Below are 22,608 nucleotides of genomic sequence, written 5' to 3'. Positions count from 1 at the left end.
AGTCCACACTTTCCTCCTCCATGGGTTTTACTTCCTGTGCTCTCCCATTTTATTACTAAACGCTCACATACCTGTAGGTAAATGAGGAAGCTGCCAGCTGGGTTTTTAGACTACCAGCTTTACAACTCAGAAGCTAGAGTAAAATCTCATTTGTGACATGTGCTGTGTCGACATAAATTACTCTCATGTTTGAACTTCAGGCCTCCCCAGTGGAAGCATCACTTGGGAAGGAAATGAAACACAAGAAATACTAACATGTATTTTTGCTACATCTCTAAGTGTCCTTAAAATCCTGAAATTCTAGATGTTTTTAATCTGTGTATTGATGAAAATGAACATTTAATTCTCAAAAATGAAAAAAATAGAAAAGAAAGAATGCTTTTCAAAAATTAAGAAAGGGTGTGGTTCTAGAAACAGAAATCTACAACATTAGTAAGTAATCAATTATAAATATCCTTTAAGTCAAAAGTTAGTACTTAATGCCTTTAATCCCAGAACTCAGAAGGCAGAAGATAGTGTATTTCTATGATTTTTGAGGCCATCCTAGGCTACAAAGTAAGTTCTAGGCCACCCAGGGATATTTAGAGGACGCTCTTTCTCTTAAAAAACAACTCCTCTAAGCTAATGCTAACTGGTATTCTTAGGCTATGATCTACAAGGCCTATGTAGATCTACATATGATCTATATATTGATACTCTTCATTCATCTACAAAGGTCACCTGATTCTTCCCATGTAAAAGTTATGGCTGTCTGCCACATTTGCCTTAAAAACTTCAGCGTGAGATCCAACTGCAGTTGTCAAAATTATTCACATAGGCTGTCGGGCAATATAACCCAGCTTCTGAGGATAGACCACAGCCAAGTCACACAACTTAACTTTCTGAATTGATATGAGGTGGTTCTGCACTTTGATCTATACAGAAGGGCAAGAGATGCATTGCACAGCCAGGACCATAGGCCAAATAATCAGGGCAGCAGTTGTCTAAGTAGTTCTAAAGAGGTTTTAGTAACATAGATACTTTGCAAACTGCCTGTGGTTACTATAAGACACAGCAAGAATTGAACACATAGTATTGTGTCTATCTTAAGGTACACTCAAAAATAATACTTCCTTATCTTTGGACTCACCACATATTTTTAATTTATATAGTCTTACCTGGATAAAGACTTCTGTTTGATATTGTTACCCACTTCTAAATGTAAATGAAAAATATATTTTATTACAACCAGGTTGTAGATGTAACCAACCATCTTATTCAATAAGAAACACAGAACCAATGCAAAGATAAAAGCCAAGAGGTCAGAGCAATTGCTAAGAGCTAAAAACCTTACCCTTCACTGTTGCTGTACCTCTCCGAAAGAGACCTACTTCCTGTGTCTGTCTTTTTTTTTTTATGGAGTTTCTGTTCTGCCTTATCATTGGTTGTAAACCCAACCACATGACCTAGTCACAGCCTGTCTGTACAGACCTCCAGGTCTTCTATGGTTGGTATTGAGATTAAAGGCTTGTGTCTCCAATGCTGGCTGTATCCTTGAACACACAGAGATCTACCTAGCTCTGCCTACCAAGTGCTGGGATTAAAGGCGTGCACCACCGCTGCCCTGCTTTCACTGTGGCTTGCTAATAGCTCTGACCCCCGGGCAACTTTATTTATTAACATACAATCACATTCCAGTACAAATAAAATATCATTATACCAGGTAAGCCACCTGCAGATCTTTTCTGATCTCTTTGTTCTCCCAGACCAAATCCTTCAGTCTCATCCTTAGTGATACAAGAGAACCAGCTCCAGTTTCTCATCCTCCCACCCCACCCATCTACATCTTCTGAGGATCCCATAGACTATCCACTCCTAACGTCCCTCCCCCACTCATTGTACCCCAACCCTCAACTTAAGCAGGTACCTCCTGTTCAGATATAGGCCACACCTGCCAGAAAACTAGGTAGGCTGCCCACAGACCTTCTCAGATCTCTCTCTCTCTCTCTCTCTCTCTCTCTCTCTCTCTCTCTCTCTCTTTTCTCTCTCTCTCTCCCTCTCTCCCTCTCTCTCTCTCTCCCTCTCTCTCTCCCCCCCCAGACCTAATCACTCAGTCTCTTCTTCAGAGCATCAACAGATCACCCAACTATAGCCTCTTTTCCTCCCAGCCCACCTCTCCTCCCAACCTCACTCCCCACAACTCATCATTGCACTCCAGCCTCCAACACCAGCAGCCATTCCCTGTGAACACACCAGCTAAGCAGGCCAGTATAACGGGCAATACACAGCTTTCACACTCTGAAAATCCAGAAAAGAAACAAACAAACAAACAAAACCAAACAACTTAACACTTACCCGATTGGCAAACCCAGAAGTCAACACCTAGACCTATAATCATCCCAAACCCAGGTGCCTAGATGTTAGCATTAGAACATGTTCACTAACAGCCAGGGCAATATATTCCCACTAGAGCTCAGGAATCCCACCACAGTGGGCACTGAATATTCCAACATAACTGAAGCACAAGATAAAGACCTTGAAAGCAACCATATGAAGATGACAGAGGTCCTGAAAGAGTAAATTAATGAAGCCTTTAAAGAAATCTAGGAAAATGCAAACAATTGGAAGACAAGAATAAATCCCCTAAAGAAAACAAGGGAAAAAATACAAAAAAAAAAAACAGTTAAAGAAAAAATATAAAACTGTTCAAGACTTGAAAATAAAAATAGAAGCAATAAAGAAAACACAAACTGAGAGAATTCTACAAATAAATTTTTTAGGAATTTAAACAGGAACTACCAACATAATACAAGAGATGAGAAGAGAATCTCAAGCATTGAAGATACAATATAAGAAATGGATAGACCAGTCAAAAATGTTAAACCTAACATATTCCTGACACAAAACATCCAGGAAATATGGAACACTATGAAAATATCAAACCTACAAACAATAGGAATAGAGGATGGAGAAGAATCCCAGGTCAAAGGCCTGGAAAATATTTTCAAAAAAATCATAGAAGAAAATTTTCCTAATATAAAGAAGGAGATGCTTATAAGGGTACAAACAGCAAACAGAACACCATATAGATTGCCATGCAATAATCAAAACACTAAATATACCAAACAAAGACAGAACATTACAACTTACAAGGGAATAAACCAAGTACCACATAAGGGAAGACTTATTAGAATTGTACCTCAATTCCCAATGGAGTCTCTAAAAGTCAGAATGGCCTGGACAGATGTCCTGCAGATCCTAAGAGACAAATGATGCCAGCCCAGACTAATATTCTTAGCAAGAATTTCATTAGATGGAGAGAATAAGATATTTTATGATAAAGACAATATCTATGTATAAATCCTGCCCTACAGAAGGTGCTAGAAGGAAAACGCCAACCTAAGGAGGTTAACTATACCCATGAAAACACAGGGAATAAATAATCTCACGCCAGCAAAACCAAAAGACACGTTCAAACACTCAAACACACACACCACCAACTGCAACAACAAGGGACAGTAATCAACAATCACTGGTCATTGATACCTGCCAATATTAATGGTCTCAACCTCCCCCCCCCAAAAAAAAAGACAGACATGCTTCTGTTGCATCCAAGAAACACACCTCAAGACAAAGCCAGCCAGGACAAAACTAGACTAAGAGTTGAGTCTTTATCCTCATACCTGAACACCCCAGCCCCTAGGCTTTGGGCCCAAGGGCACAACCCTGCACCCCTACACCACCACCCATTGCAGTTCCAGTTTCAGGCCAGTTGGCAGGCAGACCTCCTGCAGAAAGGTCAGACTACCACCATCCCCCATCAGACCCTATAACCCAAGCCCCACCTCCCTCAAATCCCATCCACCCTTCCAAACTGCAACTGTTCCCTGAGACAGAGCCTGCCAGGACATGATTGGACTAAAAGTCCCAGTTTCAGGCCAATTGGCAAGCAGACCTCCTGCAGACAGATCAGACTACCACTATCTACCAAGTGCTAAGACTGCAGATACTCCCTGAGACAAAGCCCACTAGCATCAGTTAGACTAAGAGCTGCTCCCTAGGACAAAGAGTCTATCAGCATCAACTAGACCAAGAGCTCCCACTAGACAAAGAGTATCAATCAGACCAAAAGAGGCTCACTCAGACACAAACACTGCTTGCACCAAGTGGAGAAAGAGATGCGTAAATGCCAGTGCAAAAATACAGTCAACAACATAAAAACATATGGCTCCATCAGAACCTACATCAGCAAGACCTGAACATACCAACACAGAAGAAACAGAAGATATCTACCATAAAATGACTTTAAGAAGGTATTAGAGATCTTAAAAGAAGAAATGGAAAATTCCCTTAAAGAAATCGAGGAAAAGTCAAACAAAAAAATGGGAAGAAATCAATAAATCCCTTGAAAGCCAAGAGAAAGCAATTAAACAAGTGAGGGAAACAGGTCAAGATTTCAAAACTGAAGTGGAGACAATAAAGAAGACACAAACAGAGGGAATGCTGGAAGTAGAAAATCTGAGTAAATGAACAGGAACTACAGATGCAAGTATAACCAACAGAGTGCAAGAGATGGAAGAGCGGATCTCTGGCATTGAAGATACAGTAGAAGAAATAGATTCATTAGTCAAAGAAAACACTAAAGCCAACAAAGTCATGACCCAAAATGTCTAGGAAATTTGGGACACCATGAAAAGACCAAACCTAAGAATAATAGGGATAGAAGGAGGAGGAGAATACCAACTCAAAGGCACAGAAAATATATTCAACAAAATCATAGAAGAAAACTTTCCCAACCTAAAGAAGAAAATGTCCATAAAAATACAAGAAGGTTACAGAACACCAAATAGACTGGATCCAAAAAAAAGTCCCCTTGCCACATAATAATCAAACGACTAAACATACAGAATAAAGAAAAAATATTAAGAGCTGCAAAGTAAAAAGGCCAAGTAACATATAAAGGCAGACCCATAAGAATAACACCTGACTTCTCAACAGAGACTCTGAAAGCTAGAAGGACCTGGACAGATGTTATGCAGACACTAAGAGACCATGGATGCCCACCAGACTATTATGCCCAGCAAAACTCTCAATCAACATAGACGAAGTAAACAAAATATTTCATGATAAAAACAGATTTAAACAATATCTCTCCACAAATCCAGCCCTAAAGAATGCACTAGAAGGAAAAATCCAACCTAAGGAAGTTAGATACACCCATGAAAACACAAGCAATAGATAGTCCCACACCAACAAATACCAAAGAAGTGAAACATACAACACTACCACCAAAAAATAACAGGAACTAACAATAACTGGTCATTAATATCCATCAATATCAATGGTCACAACTCACCTATAAAAAGACACAGGCTGACAGAATGGATACAAAAACAAGATCCATCCATTTGCTGCGTACAAGAAACACACCTCAACTTCAAAGATAGACACTACCTCAGAATAAAAGGCTGGGAAGAGACTTTCCAATCAAATGGATTTAAGAATCGATCCTGCCCCCAACTTCCCTTCTGGACCAGAGGTGAGTATCCGGGCCCAACCCAGACCCCATCCCTGGGCACCAGCCACTCAGGGAAGAAATGCCCAACTTGGCCACAGGTTCTGGGCACCAGGTGGGTCCCCTTCTAGCCCCACCGGGAGGGATCCCCTTTTCCAAGCCCCCCAGCAGCCCCTGCAATCTCCATGCCCTGCCCCACGCCCATCTGCCTGAGACCCCAGCCACTTCCTGAAACTTAGAGACCGGCCCCCCAGCTCCCATCCTGCCCCTGACTTCCCTTCTGCACCAGATAGGGCTCCCCTCTTGCCCTGGACTTCCCTTCTGGACAAGAGCTCACATCCTGACCTGGACTTCCCTTCTGGACAAGAGCTCACATCCTACCCCAGACTTCCTGTCTGGACAAAAGCTCCCCACCTGCCTCAGACTTCCGGTCCAGATAAGAGCTTCCATCCTGCCCCAGAGTTCCCATTTGGACACGAGAGCTCCCATCTGGACAAGAGAGAGAGACTTCCTGAATCTGTCAGCTCTTTCTAAACCAAGTATGCTGATAAGACCAAGAATGAACCACAAGGAGATGGGCAGACATCAAGACAGAAGTACATACAACAAAATGAAGAGTAATACAGCATCACCAGAACCTAGCCCGCCTCCAACATCTAGACCTGAACATCAAAAACTGGAAGAAACAGAAGAAAACAGCCTTATAAATAACATCATGAAGAAGGTAGAGGCTTGTGTAGAGGAAAAGACAAAAAATGGGAAGAACACTGTAAACAACTAGAGGAAAGGGCAAACAAATTAGAAGAAAACAATAAAGTCCTGGAAGAAAACAATAAAGTACTGAAAGAAAATCATGAAAAAGCGATGAAACAAATAAAGGAAACAGTCCAAGACCTGAAAAGGGAAATAGAAAAAATAAAGAAGACACAAACAGAGGGAATCTGGAAATAGAAAATCTGAGTAAAAGATCAGGAACTTCAGATGCAAGTATAACCAACAGAATGCAAGAGATGGAAGAGAGGATCTCTGGCATTGAAGATACAGTAGAAGAAATAGTTTCATCAGTTGAAGGAAACACTAAAGCCAACAATGTCATGAACCAAAACGTCCAAGAAATTTGGGACACCATGAAAAGACCAAACCTATGAATTATAAGGATAGAAGAAGGTGAAGAATACCAACTCAAAGGCACAAAAAATATATTCAACAAAATTATAGAAGAAAACTTTCCCAACTTAAAGAAGGAAATGCCTATGAAGATACAAGAAGCCTATAGAACACCAAACAGACTAGACCCCCAAAAAAGTCCCCTCAACACATAATAATTAAACAACTAAATGTACAGAATAAAGAAAGAATATTAAGAGCAGCAAAGGAAAAAGGCCAAGTGACCTATAAAGGTAAACCCATCAGAATAACACCTGATTTCTCAATGGAGACTTTGAAAGCCAGAAGGACGTGGACAGATGAAATGCAGACACTAAGAGACCATGGATGTCGGCCCAGACTAATATACCCAGCAAAACTTTCAATAATCATAGACAGAGTGAACAAGACATTCCAAGACAAAGTCGGATTTAAACAATACCTATCCACAAACCCAGCCCTACAGAAAGCACTAGAAGGAAAATTCCAACTGAAGGAAGTCAGATACACACTCGAAAACACAGGCAATAGATAAAGCCACAGCAATAAACCCCAAAGAAGAGAAGTACACACAAACTACCAACAAAAATAACAGGGATGAACAATCACTGGTCATTAATATCCCTTAATATCAATGGACTTAATTCACCTATAAAAAGACATAGGCTTACAGAATAGATACAAAAGGAGGACCCAACTTTCTGCTCCATACAAGAAACACATCTCAAATTCAAAGACAGACACTACCTAATAATAAAAGGCTGGGAAAAGCCTTTCCAATCAAATGGTCTTAAGAAACAAGTGGGTGTAGCCATCCTGATATCCAGCAAAATAGACTTCAAACTAAAATCAATCAAAAGAGATCAAGAAGGGCATTACATACTCATCACAGGAAACATCCACCAAGATGAAGTTTCAATTCTGAACATTTATGCCCAAAACACAAGGGCACCCACATATGTAAAAGAAACATTACTAAAGCTTAAACCACATATAAAACCCCACACATTAATAGTGGGAGATCTCAACACCCCACATTCACCACTGGACAGATCTCCCAAATCGAAACTTAACAGAAAAATAAAGGACTTAACTGATGTCATGACCCAATTGGACCTAATACATATTTACAGAACATTCCATCCTAACAAAAAAGAATATACCTTCTTCTCAGCACCCCATGGAACTTTCTCTAAAATCGACCACATACTTGGCCACAAAGCAAATCTCAACAGATACAAAACAATTGGAATAACCTCCTGTGTTCTATCAGACCACCATGGTTTAAAGTTAGATTTAAACAACAAAAAAAACTACAGAAAACCTACAATCTGATGGAAACTGAATAATGCTCAACTGAATCACCAATGGGTTAAGGAAGAAATAAAGAAAGAAATTAAGACTTCCTAGAGATCAATGAAAATGAAGACACCACATACCCAAACTTATGAGACACTATGAAAGCAGTGCTAAGAGGGAAATTCATAGCACTAAATGCCCACATAAAGAAGTTGGAGAAATCTCACATTAGTGACTTAACAGCACACCTGAAAGCTCTAGAAATAGAAGAAGCAAAGTCTCCCAGGAAGATTAGAAGCCAGGAAATTATCAAAGTGAGAGGTGAAATTAATAAATTAGAAACTAAGAGAATAATACAAAAAATTAATGAAACAAAGAGTTGGTTCTTTGAGAAAATCAACAAGATAGACAAGCCCTTATCCAAACTAACCAAAAGACACAGAGAGAGAATCCAAATCAACAAATCAGAAATGAAAAGGGGGACATAACAACAGACATTGAGGAAATCCAGAGAATTATCAGGTCATATTTCAAAAACCTCTACTCCACAAAACTGGAAAACCTAAAAGAAATGGACATTTTTCTGGATGGGTACCACATACTTAAGTTAAATCAAGACCAGATAAACTATTTCAATAGTCCAATAAACCCTAAGGAAATAGAAACAGTCATTAAAATTCTCCCAACCAAAAAAAGCCCAGGACCAGATGGTTTCAGCGCAGAATTCTACCAGATCTTCATAGAAGAGTTAATACCAATACTCTCTAAATTGTTCCACATAATAGAAACAGAAGGAACATTACCAAACTCCTTCTATGAGGCTACAATTACCCTGATTCCTAAACCAAACAAGGATACAACAAAGAAAGAGAACTACAGACCGATCTCCCTCATGAACATTGATGCAAAAATACTCAATAAAATACTGGCAAACAGACTCCAAGAACACATCAGAACAATTATCCACCATGATCAAGTAGGCTTCATCCAGGGATGCAAGGGTGGTTCAACATATGAAAGTCCGTCAATGTAATACACCATATAAACAAACTCAAAGAAAAAAACCACATGATCATCTCACTAGATGCAGAAAAGGCATTTGACAAAATCCAACACCCCTTCATAATAAAAGTCTTGGAGTGATCAGGAATACAGGGAACATACCTAGACATAATAAAGGGAATTTACAGCAAGCCAACAGCCAACATCAAATTAAATGGAGAGAAACTCAAAACATTTCCACTGAAATCAGAAACCAGGCAAGGCTGTCCACTCTCCCCATACTTATTTGATATAGTACTTGAAGTTCTAGCCAGAGCAATAAGACAACATAAGGAGATTAAGGGGATACAAATTGGAAAGGAAGAAATTAAGCTTTCCCTATTTGCAGATGACATGATAGTATACTTGAGTGACCCTAAAGATTCCACCCAGGAACTGATAAAGCTTATAAACACCTTCAGCAACATAGCAGGATACAACATCAACTCAAAAAAATCAGTAGCCCTCCTATATACAATGAACAAAGAAGCTGAGAAGGCAATCAGAGATTCATCACCCTTTGCAATAGCCACAAATGACATAAAATACCTTGGGGTAACACTAACCAAGCAAGTGAAGGACCTATATGACAAGAACTTTAAGTCCCTGAAAAAATAAATTGAAGAAATGTCAGAAAATGGAAAGATCTCCCATGTTCATGGATAGGCAGGACCAACATAGTAAAAATGGCAATTTTACCAAAAGCAATCTACAGATTCAATGCAATCCCCATCAAAATACCAACACAATTCTTCACAGACCTGGAAAGAATAATACTCAACTTCATATGGAAAAACAAAAAAACCCAGGATATCCAAAAGAATCCTGTACAATAAAACAACCTCTGGAGGCATCACAATCCCTGACTTCAAGCTCTACTATAGAGCTACAGTAATAAAAACAGCTTGGTATTGGCATGAAAACTGACATGTGGACCAATGGAATCGAATTGAAGACCCTGACATTAACCCACACACCTATGAACATATAATTTTTGACAAAGAAACCAAAAGGGTACAATGGAAAAAAGAAGGCATCTTCGACAAATGGTGCTGGCATAACTGGATATCAACATGTAGAAGGCTGCAAATAGATCCATATCTGTCACTGTGCACAAAACTTAAGTCCAAGTGGATCAAGGACCTCAACATAAATCCAGCTACTCTGAAACTGCTAGAAGAGAAAGTAGGAAGTAGTCTTGAATGCATTTATGCCCCAAATACAAGGGCACCTACATTGGTAAAAGAAACATTACTAAAGCTTAAATCACACATCAAACCTCATACACTAGTAGTGGGAGACTTCAACACTCCACTCTCACCAATGGACAAGTCTGCCAGACAGAAACTTAACAGGGAAATAAGGGAACTAATAGACATTATGACTCATATAGACTTAATAGATATCTACAGAATATTCCACCCTAACACAAAAGAGTATGCCTTCTTTTCAGCACCCCATGGAACCTTCTCCGAAATGGACCACATGCTTGGTCACAAAGCAAATCTCAACAGATACATAAAAATTGAAATAACTTCCTATATCTTATCAGACCACCATTGCTTATTCATAATAGCAAGAACCAGGAAACAACCTAGATGCCCCTCAACTGAAGAATGGAGAAAGAAAATGTGGCACATATACACAAAGGAGTACTACTCAGTAGTAAATAAAACAATAATATCATGAAATTTGCAGGCAAATGGATGGAACTAGAAAATATCATCCTGATTGACTTAACCCAGACACAGAATGACAAACAGTATTTACTCACTCATAAGTGGATACTAGATGTGAGGGAAGGGATGGCCAGACTGCAACCCACAGCTCCAGAAAGGCTAGCTAACAGGAAAAGACCCTAGGAGGGACACATGGATGACCCAGCAAAGGAGAGTTGGATGAGATCTACATGAGTGGACTGGGTGTGGGGGGTTGGTGGAGGGTGAGGCGTAGGGGATGAGAACACAGGGAAATGGGAGGGTTGAGCTGGAACAGGGACAGAGTGGGAGGGTAGGGATGGAGATACCATGATAGATGAGGACATCATGGGAATAGGAAGAGGCAGGGTGCTGGGGAGGCTCTCAGGAATCCACAAGGATGATCCCACCTTGGACTGCTGGCAGTGGTCCAGAGGGTACCTGGACTGGTGTGCTCTGATGAATGGTCTAGTAAATACTCTGTCAGCATAGAGCCTTTGTCCAGTGACTGAAGGAGGCAGATTCAGAGATCCATGCCAGGCACTAGGCTAAGCTCTGGGAATCCAATTGATGAGAGAGAGAAGAGAGATACTGAAGGCAGGGACGTCAAGATCATGATGGGAGGACATGCAGAGATGACCTGCCACACTAATGGAAGCCCATGAACTGTAGACTAGTGGCTGTGGAGCCCCTATGGGACTGGACTAGGCCCTCTGGATATGGAAGATGGTTGTTTGGCTTGAACTATTTGGGGGGCACCGAGGTAGGGGGATCAGGATCAGTCCCTGGTCCATGGGCAGCTTCTGGGAATCTGGTGCCTGTGGTATGATACCTTGTGCACCCTTGGTGCAGTGGGAAGGGGCTTGGACCTGCCTAGGTTCAGTGTGTTGGGCTCTGCTGACTCCCCATGGGAGACCTTGATTTGGGAGATGTGGGGATGTGGGGTGGCTTGGGAGAGAGGGCTGGTGGGGGTGGGAGGAGGTAGGAGGTGGGATCTGTGGGTGGTATGTAGAGTGAGTAGAAAAATTTTTAATAAAGAAAAATGAAAAAAAGAAAAGAAAAAAGGAGAAATAAAACCCAGAAATCAAGGAAGTCTGGAGGACCATAAAGAGACCTAGTTTAAGAACCTGTACTCCAATAAAATGGAAAACACAAAATAAAAGGATATTTTTGTTGATATGTACCACTTATCAAAGTTAAATAAAGGTCAGATAAATAATTTAAACAGAGCTATAGCCCCTAGTGAAATAGAAGCTGCTATTAAAAGTCTCTCAAGCAGAAGAAACCCAGGCCAGACAGTTTTATTGCAGAATTCTCTCAGTCTTCAAAAAATAATTAATGCCAATACTCCTTAAATTATTCCACCAAATAGGAACAAAAAGAAGATTGTTGCTGTGGGATGTTCTGTATGTCCTGTGGGAGCCCAAGCTTGGGTTCCTCATGGCTTTACCCAGCAGGTCCACCTAGAGGATGATTAGGACCATGGGCCTGAGTGCAGGTGTCTGAGATGGTCTGCGCTTGGCTGTGCTGGGGGATGGTCTGTATGTCAGGTTGCTCTGATTGATCAATAAATAAAACCTGATTGGCCATAGCTAGGCAAGAAGCATAGGCGGGACTAACAGAGAGGAGAAATAAAAGGACAGGAAGGCAGGAGTCACGGCCTGCAGCAGCCACCAGGACAAGGAAGATGTAAAGTACCAGTAAGCCACGAGCCACGTGGCAAGGTATAGATTTATAGAAATGGACTAATTTAAGATATAAAAACAGTTAGCAAGAAGCCTGCCACAGCCAGACAGTTTGTAAACAAAATAAGTCCCTGTGTTTACTTGGTTGGGTCTGAGCAGCTGTGGGACTGGCAGGTGAGAGAGATTTGTACTGACTGTGGGCCAGGCAGGAAAACTCTAGCTACAGATTGTCAGACTTATTTAAGAGGCCTCAGTCACCCTGATACTCAAACCACTCAAAGATTCTGGTCATCAGCTTTTAGAGAGAAAGAAAAACATATTTCACAACAAGTATAGAAAACCATAGCAGAATAAAATGAAAAGACTAGTGATTTCTTAATATGTATTGCATTGAGCCTCTCCTATAGCATATTCCTGAGTGACTATTCACGAATAGACAATCAATACTTATACCTCTTTGTATATTTCCAATACAAGGAAAAAACATCAATATGTTGAATGTCAATACTTAAAAATAAACCACTATGCACAATGGCCATGACCCTAGCTGACCACCTTAGACACACAGAAAGTGGCATCCTTGCCAGAATCAGTGTCATAACATGACTGCATCAAACAGCATGTTGTTGTTATAGTAGTAGTTGTTGCTTACTGCTGAGTTAATTGTGTCCAGAGAATACTGAGTACAAGTTTTCAATTTCTGAAGAAACAAGCTTCTCCAGCTACTCAGTTAAAATTGTTAAACTCCACCAGTTATAGCCCCAGCAGCTCGTAAGCAGGCAAGTCTCCTGTGATCAGCCTGCTCCACCACCATCCCCAGTGGCATCAGAGGACCCCAGAGGCACAGCCCTCACTTGCACCTGATTGGAGGAAGAAGTGAGTGGCTGCTCTCCCAGCTGGACAGCCCTGTACCCTAGGCCCTAGGACCCGGGGCACTTCCCACACCTCTCCTGACCCATCACAGCCTGTAATTACCCCAAACCCAGATGGGTAGATGGCAGTGTAATAATACATTCAACAATATAAAGAGCAACATGGCACCACCAGAACCTAGTGGTTCTACAATAGCAAGACCTGAACATCCCAATGCAGATGAAGCAGAAGAAAACGATTTTAAAAATAACCTTATGAAAATGATAGAGGCCCTTAGGGTGGAAATAAAAAATTCCCTTAAAGAAATCAATGAAAAGACAAACAATTGGAAGAAATCAATAAATCCCTCAAAGAAAACAGAGAAAAAACAATAAAAAAATGTGAAGGAAACAGTTCAAGACTTGAAAATTGAAATAGAGGCAATATAGAAAACACAAACCAAAAGAATACTGGAAATGGAAAATCTGGATAAACAAACAGGAACTACAGATGCAAGCATCACCAACAGAATACAAGATAGAAGAGAGAATTTCAGGCATTGAAGATATGATAGAGGAAATAAATTCATCAGTGAAAGAAAATGTCAAATCCAACAAATTCTTAACACAAATCATCCAGGAAATCTGGGACACCATGGAAGACTGAACCTAAAAATAATGCAGATAGGAGAGGGAGAATAATGCCCGCTCAAAGGGACAGAAAATATATTCAACAAAATCATAGAAGAAAAACTTTCCCAACCTAAAGAAGGACATGCTTATGAAGGTACAAGAAGCTTACAGAACATCAAATAGACTGAACCCAAATAAAAATCCCCTCACCACTTAATAATAAAAATACAAAACATATCAATTAAAGAAAGAATATTAAGAGCTAGATGCAAAAGAAAAAGGTCACACAACATATAAGGTAGACCTATCAGAAAAACACCCAGCTCCTCAATGGAGACTATGAAAGCCAGAAGGTCTTGATCAGATGTTTTGCAGCCATTAAGAGACCACAGATATCAGCCAGGACCACTATACCCAGCAAAACTTTCAATCACCATAGATGGAGAAAGCAAGATATCCCATGTCAAAACCAAATGTGAATAATGCCTACCCACAAATCCAGCACTACAGGAAGGACTAAAAGGAAAACTTCCACACAAGGAAGTTAGCTACACACACAAAAACACAGGCAATAAATAATATCACATTTGCAAATCCAAAAGAAGGGAAACACACATACTAACAAGAACATAACAAAACCAAAAGTAGAGAGACAGACAGGCCCGGTGGTGGTTGGCAGAGGCAAGTAGGCCTGGCAGCAGCCCGTAGAGGCAGGTAGGCCCAGCGGCAGCCGGCTGAGACAGGTAGGCCCGGCAGTGGCCCAAGGAGGTAGACAGGCCCAGCGGTGGCCTACAGAGGCAGACAAGCCCGGCGCGAAGGCAGGCCAGCCCAGCAGGCGGGGGCCAAAACACAGTTGCAATAAAGACCAGAAACAGAGCTATTACCCACTAAAGAGCTAGTGAAAAGAAGCTCTTAATCAAGAGCTTCGAACAGGGATGCCTTTAATCCCAACATCCGGGGAAGAAGCTATTTCCATGTGACAGAACCAGGACGAATCTGAACACTCCCTCTGAGGGCAACCCAGGGCCCAGCTGCTGATCCTGTGAAACCCAACAACTTGAAGGTGTTGGTGAGACTACCCTGCTCAGCTGAAATCCATCCAGGAGAGGATTCAGATCCCTACAGTTTGAAGTCTGAAGAAGCAAGATCAGCTGAGGAGTGGACGAATGAACAAAATGTAACCTGAGAACACAGAAGAAGGCACTGCCCAGCCACGAAACCAGATCGCCAGAATCATAAGTATATACTTCACCAAATGAGATCAGCTGCTCCTGAAGAAACATCCCAATAGCACCAATTTAACCAAGAACTCCTAGTGAACCAAACTAAAAATTAGAACAAGAGATGCACTCTCAGACACAGACACCGCCTGCATCGAGGAAGAGATGAGTAGAGGCCAGTGCAAAAATACAGGCAACAACATAAAGACCTATATGGCAACATCAGAATGTAGTGATTCTACACCTGCAAGACCTGAACATACCAAGACAGAAGAAACAGAAGAAATCAATCCTAAAAATGACTTTAAGAAGATGATAGAGGCCCTTAAAGAAGAAATAAAACATTCCTTAAAGAGGAAATAAAAAAAACTCCCTAAAAGAAATGGAAGAAAAACGAACAAAAAATGGGAAGAAATCAAAGAAAGCCAAGAAAAAGCAATTAAACAGATGAAAGAAACATTCCAAGATCTGAAAAATGAATTTGAGACAATAAAGAAAACACATGCTGAGGGAATGTGGGAAATAGAAATCCTGACTAAACAAACAGGAACTACAGAAACAAGCATAACCAACCAATTGCAAGAGATGAAACAGAGAATCTCTGACACTGAAGACAGAATAGAGAAAATAGATTCGTCAGACAAAGAAAACACTAAAGACAAAAAAGTCATAACACAAAATGTCCAGAAAATTTGGGACACCATGAAAAGACCAAACCTAAGAATAATAGGGATAGAAGAAGGAGAAGAATACCAACTCAAAGGCACAGAAAATATATTCTTCAACAAAATCATAGAAGAAAATTTTCCTAACCTAAAGAAAGAAATACCTATGAAGATACAAGAAGCTTACAGAACACCGAATAGGCTGGATCCAAAAAAAAGTCCCCTTGCCACATAATAATCAAAACACTAAACACACAGAACAAAGAAAAAGTATAAAGAGCCGCAAAGGAAAAAGACCAAGTAGCATATAAAGGCAAACACATCAGAATAACACCAGACTTCTCAATAGAGACTATGAAAGCTAGAAGGTCCTGGACAAAACTTATGCAGACACTAAGAGACCATGGATGCCAACCCAGACTATTATACCCAGCAAACCTCTCAGTGGAGAGGTGGAGTAAACAAAATATTCCAGGATAAAACCAGATTTAATCAATACCTGTCCACAAACCAAGCCCTACAGAAGCACTAGAAGGGAAAATCCAACCCAAAGAAGCTAAACACTTCCATGAAAAATCAAGCAATAGATAATCCCAAACCAACATACACCAAAGAAGGACAACACAACACAACAAAAAATAACAGGAATTAACAATCACTGGTCATTAATATCCATCAATACCAATGGGCTCAACTCACCTATAAAAAGACACAGGCTAACAGAATGAATAAAAAAACAGGACCCATCCATCTACTGCATACAAGAAACACACCTTAACTTCAAAGACAGACACTACCTCTGAGTAAAGGACTGGGAAAAGGCTTTCCAAGCAAATGGACCTAAGAAACAAGCTGGTGTAGCTATCCTAATATCTAATAAAATAGACTTCAAACTAAAATCAATCAAAAGAGATCAGGATGGACATTACATATTTATCACAGAAAAAAATCCACCAAGATGAAGTCTCAGTTCTAAACATTTATGCTCCAAATACAAAAGCACCCACATTCATAAAAGAAACACTACTAAAGTTTAAAACGCACCTCTAACCCCACACATTAGTAGTGGAAGATTTTAACACACCACTCTCACCAAAAGATAGATCAACCAGACTGAAACTTAACAAAGAAATAAAGGACCTAACAGATGTTATGACTCAAATGGGCTTAATAGATATCTATAGAACATTCCAACATAACACAAAAGAATATACCTTCTTCTCAGCGCCCTATGGAACCTTCTCAAAAATTGACCACATGCTTGGCTACAAAGCAAATCTCAACAGATACAAAAAAATTGGAATAACCTCCTGTATCTTATCAGACCAACATGCCTTAAAGTTAGACCTCAACAACAACAAAAATTATAGAAAACCTACAAACTCACGGAAACTGAATAATGCCCACCTGAAACATCAATGGGTCAAAGAAGAAATAAAGAAAGAAATTAAAGATTTCCTAGAATTCAATGAAAATGAAAGTACAACATAACCAAATTTATGGGACACTATGAAAGCAGTGCTAAGAGGAAAATTCATAGCTCTAAATGCACACATAAAGAAGATGAAGCAATCCCATACCAATGAATTAACAGCACAACTGTAAGCTCTAGAACAAAAAGAAACAAATTCACCCAGGAGGAATAGACACCAGGAAATAATCAAATTGAGGGCTGAAATCAACGAAATAGAAAACAAGAGAACAATACAAAAAATCAATGTAACAAAGAGTTGGTTCTTTGAAAAAAAATCAACAAGATAGACAAACCCCTAGCCAAATTAGCCAAAAGACAAAGAGAGAGCATAAAAATTAACAAAATCAGAAATGAAAAGGGAGACATAACAACAGACAATGAGGAAATCCAGAGAATCATCAGATCTTACTTCAAAAACCTGTACTCCACAAAAAAGGGAAAACCAGGAAGAAATGGACAATTTTCTGGATAAATACCACATACCAAAATTAAATCAAGACCAGATAAACCATTTAAATAGACCAATAACCCCTAAAGAAATAGAAACAGTTATCAAAAGTCTCCCAACCAGGACCAGATGGTTTCAGTACAGAATTCTACCAGATCTTCAAAGAAGAACTAATACCAATCCTCTTCAAAGTGTTCCACACAATAGAAGCAGAAGGAACACTACCAAACTCTTTTTATGAGGCTACAATTACCCTCATACCCAAACCACACAAAGATGCAACAAAGAAAGAGAACTACAGACCAATCTCCCTCATGAACATTGATGCAAAAATACTCAACAAAATATTGGCAAACCGAATCCAAGAATACATCAAAACAATCATCCATCACGACCAAGTAGGATTCATCCCAGGGATGCAAGGATAGTTCAACATATGAAAATCTGTCAATGTAATACACCATATAAACAAACTGAAAGAAAAAAAAACACGATCATCTCATTAGATGCTGAAAAAGCCTTTGACAAAATCCAACACCCCTTCATGATAAAGGTCTTAGAAAGATCAGGAATACAAGGAACATTTCTAAACATAATAAAAGCAATTTATAGAAAGCCAACAGCAAACATCAAATTAAATGGAGAGAAACTCAAAGCGATACCACTAAATTCAGGAACAAGACAAGGCTGTCCACTCTCCCCATATTTATTCAGTATAGTACTAGAAGTTCTAGCTAGAGCAATAAGACAACAAATGGAGATCAAAGGGATACAAATTGGAAAGGAAGAAATCAAACTTTCACTATTTGCAGATGATATGATAGTATACATAAGTAACCCCAAAAACTCTACCAGGGAACTCCTACAGCTGATAAACTCCTTCAGTAAAGTGACAGGATACAAGATCAACTCAAAAAAATCAGTAGCCCTCCTATACACAAATGATAAAAGGGCTGAGAAAGAAGTCAGAGAAACATCACCCTTTACAATAGCCACAAATAATATAAAATACCTTGGGATAACACTAACTAAACAAGTGAAGGACCTTTTTGATAAGACCTTTAACACTCTAAAGAAAGAAATTGAAGAAGATATCAGAAAATGGAAGGATCTCCCATGCTCATGGATAGGTAGGATTAACATAGTAAAAATGGCAATCTTACCAAAAGCAATCTACAGATTCAATGCAATCCCCATCAAAATACCAACACAATTCTTCATAGACCTGGAAAGAAAAATACTCAACTTCATATGGAAAAACAAAAGACCCAGGATAGCTAAAAGAATCCTATGCGATAAAGCAACCTTTGGAGGCATCACCATCCCTGACCTCAAACTCTACTATAGAGCTATAGTAATAAAAACAGCTTGGTACTGGTATAAAAACTGACATATGGACCAATGGAATTGAATTGAAGACCCTGACATTAATCCATGCACATATGAACACCTGGTTTTTGACAAAGAAGCCAAAACTATACAATGGAAAAATCAAAGTATCTTCGAAAAATGGTGCTAGCATAACTGGATGTCAATATGTAAAAGATTACAAATAGATCCATATCTGTCACCATGCACAAAACTCAAGTCCAAGTGGATCAAAGACCTGAACAGAAATCCAGTTACACTAAATTAATAGAAAAGAAATTAGGAAGCACTCGAACTCATTGGCACCGGAGACCATTTCCTAAATATAACACCAACAGCACAGACCCTGAGCACAACCATTAATAAATGGGACCTCTCAAAATTGAGAAGCTTTTGCAGGGCAAAAGATACAGTCAATAAGACAAAAAGACAGCCAACAGAATGGGAAAAGATCTTCACCAACCCCACATCTGACAGAGGATTGATCTCCACAGTATATAAAGAACTCAAGAAACTGGACATCAAAATACTAAACAATCCAATTAAAAAATGGGCTAAAGAACTAAACAGAGAATTTACAAAACAAGAATCACAAACGGCTGAAAGACATTTAAAGAAATGCTCAACATCCTTAATCATCAGAGAAATGCAAATCAAAACGACTCTGAGACACCACCTTACACCTGTCAGAATGGCTAAGATCAAAAACACCAATGACAACCAATGTTGGAGAGGATGTGGAGCAAAGGGAACACTCCTCCACTGTTGGTGGGAATGTAAGCTTGTACAACCACTGTGGAAATCAGTATGGCGGTTTCTCAGAAAATTAGGAATCAAACTACCTCAAGACCCAGCCATCCCACTCTTGGGCATATACCCAAGGAATGCTGATTCATACCATAAAGATACATGCTCAGCTATGTTCATAGCAGCACTATTTGTAATAGCCAGAACCTGGAAACAACCTAGATGCCCGTCAACGGAAGAATGGATGAAAAAAATGTGTTACATATGCACAATGGATTACTACTCAGCAGAGAAAAACAATGAAAGCATGAAATTTGCAGGCAAATGGATGGAACTAGAAAAAATCATCCTGAGTGAGGTAACCCAAACCCAGAAAGACAGTCATGTATGTACGCACTCATAAGTGGATTCTAGATGTAAAATAAAGGACAATCAGACAAAAAAAAGAATTTATGTGGCTCATGTCACTTAGCGGGAGACACTCTGTGCAGCCTTGGTACAGGGAGGAGGGGCTTGGACCTGCCTCAACTGAATGTACCAGGCTCTGCTGACTCCCCATGGGAGACCTTGCCTTAAAGGAGGCAGGAAAAGGGATTGGGGGTTGGGGGAGACTGCTGGGGGGAGGGAGGAGAGAGGACAGGGGGATCTGTGGTTGGTATGTAAAATGAATAGGAAATTTCTTAATTAAAAAAATAAATGAAAAAAAAGGTAAGAGTAAGACAATATGTGAATTGTCTAATATGTCTAAATTGAGAAATTGCAGAATGGAAAAGTATCTGATCATCTTAATTATATCTAGTCACAAAAATTAATGAAGGTAATTAGACATTGCATTTTTGGTTTTAAACATAATCACACTGCTATATAATAATACATAGCAAAAAAATACAATGCATTTACTATAACAACTGAAAAACAATCCATTTTATAACAGAGCCAACTTGCTATTAAGTGGATATAGAGGATATTTGGACTAAGTTAAACATCATTTTCTTATTTATACAGAGATATTACATTCGTCCATGGTTCGTGTTAAAAACACAAACATGTTTCAGATGATACAGTTTTAGAATGAAGTTTCTTATAAATAATTTAACAGATTTTGAATTCTACAAATATTAAGAAACAAATTAAGAAAGAATATAAGTGCACTTATTTTGTATTTCCTTGGCAGTTTTTTTTTTCTAGAAGAAACTTGTTACTCTTTTTTAATTAGGGTAGGACCAATAGAGTATTCACTATTAATCTTACCTGTTCTGATCTGGACAGGCTTTTTAAGTATCGATTGTAGCTGTCCTGGACATCTTACTTCACTGTGACACATTTTAAAAGTGATAATTTAATGACCATTTTTAAAAACATTTATGCAATGATTTGAATTTGTTGTTTCAGTTCATAACATAACTTACATTATAAATTTACAAACAGCTACTAATATGTTCTTCAACATTTTGACTACAGTGAGTGACTCTTTCCTTACAACTTTTTCTTGTGTTGAAGAAAAGGAAGAACTCAGCCACACAAAAAAATACCTCAACAAAAGCACAGAGAGAGAGAGAGAGACAGACAGACAGAGACAGAGACAGAGAGACAGAGTCAGTGCTAGAGGCAGAGAGACAGAGAGTCAGAGACAGACAGACAGAAGAGACACTGGTTCTTTCACAGCCTTTGAAGGCTACAGTAACCGGTGGTTCTATGGTCACATGCTCAATGGAATTAGCATCCTGACTCCACCCCCATTCTTTCCCCCTAGAACACCACAGCACCTTCTTTGCCATGCTTTTTTGGTATTTCAGTGACTGTGGTGTTACCTTGCAAGGGCTTGGTTTGCAGACCGTGGAATAGAGTTCCGCTTCTGCTAACACTCTAACTCTCAAACCGTTCCTTGACAGCCCATTCAGGAGGGAATCCTGCACCACAATATGGCTGTTTCTGTGCTAAACAAAGATTTCTATAAAGACTAAACAAGGTAATAACATGAAGACAAAATTAAATCCTGTTGGATAATTTTTATTTGCTGTGGAACTATTTAGAATTCCAAGTAGACCTTAACATGCAAGGTGTGTCTTTGAAATGTAGCTACCAGAAAATTATGAATCTTTACATGGGTAATTACCTCTGCCAACATGGGGATCTTTTAACTTGGAGTAAATCAGCTATTTAATAATATATAACAGATGTTTTATTATATAGAGCCCCATTAAAGAAGATAGCAATGTCCTCTATTATGGACCTAGTCAACTATACTGAGGACAGAACTGGATTGAAATGTAAGTTTAAATTCCCTACCTAAGCAGTGTCTAGGTTAGCAGATCATGGACACAAATGTGCCTTCACCTCTGTGTTTATGTCCAAATAACATGGAAGGAAAAAACTCTTTATACAGAGATAACTAATAGTCTTGTTGTGGTTAAGATTTGAGATTCAGAGGACTCATTATGGGGGAAAACAGATCACTGATGAAAAAATTGATGAATGGAGCTCTTCTATGGTGGTATTTTATTTGTACTGAAATGTGATTTTCATTGTATGTTAATAAATAAAGTTGCCCGGGGGTCAGAGCTATTAGAGCCATAGCAAGAGTGTGGTGGTGGTGGTGCATGCCTTTAATCCCAGCACTTGGTAGAAGAGCTATGTAGATCTCTATGTGTTCAGGGATACAGCCAGCATAGGAGACATACGCCTTTAAGACCTGGAGGGCGGTACTTACAGGCAGTGATGAGGCAGTCATGTGTTTGGGTTTACAACCAATGAGAAGGCAGAACAGAAAGACTATTTAAAGACAAACACACAGGAAGTAGCTCTCTTTAGGGGAAGCCAGGAGCACTGCAGGAGGTAAG

The 22,608-nt window shown here is 39.5% G+C and overlaps 1 protein-coding gene across 10 annotated transcripts in view; it reads right to left on the bottom strand.

Annotated features, from left to right (window-relative positions):
- The window catches only part of LOC102902981 (uncharacterized), a 119,191-nt gene that overhangs the window by 60,585 nt on the left and 35,998 nt on the right, over positions 1 to 22,608 (bottom strand). For all 10 annotated transcript variants that reach the window (XM_076553171.1, XM_076553169.1, XM_042262921.2 and 7 more), the window contains 2 exons: positions 21,020 to 21,081; positions 1,158 to 1,194 (listed from right to left, as the gene is read on the bottom strand). In XM_076553171.1, the coding sequence (XP_076409286.1) occupies positions 1,158 to 1,194; positions 21,020 to 21,081 (99 nt within the window). The remainder of the gene's footprint in view (positions 1 to 1,157; positions 1,195 to 21,019; positions 21,082 to 22,608) is intronic.

This window comes from Peromyscus maniculatus, chromosome 17 (genome assembly GCF_049852395.1).
Source record: "Peromyscus maniculatus bairdii isolate BWxNUB_F1_BW_parent chromosome 17, HU_Pman_BW_mat_3.1, whole genome shotgun sequence".
Lineage (NCBI taxonomy): Eukaryota > Metazoa > Chordata > Mammalia > Rodentia > Cricetidae > Peromyscus > Peromyscus maniculatus.
This window is presented reverse-complemented; position numbering and strand designations above follow the sequence as displayed.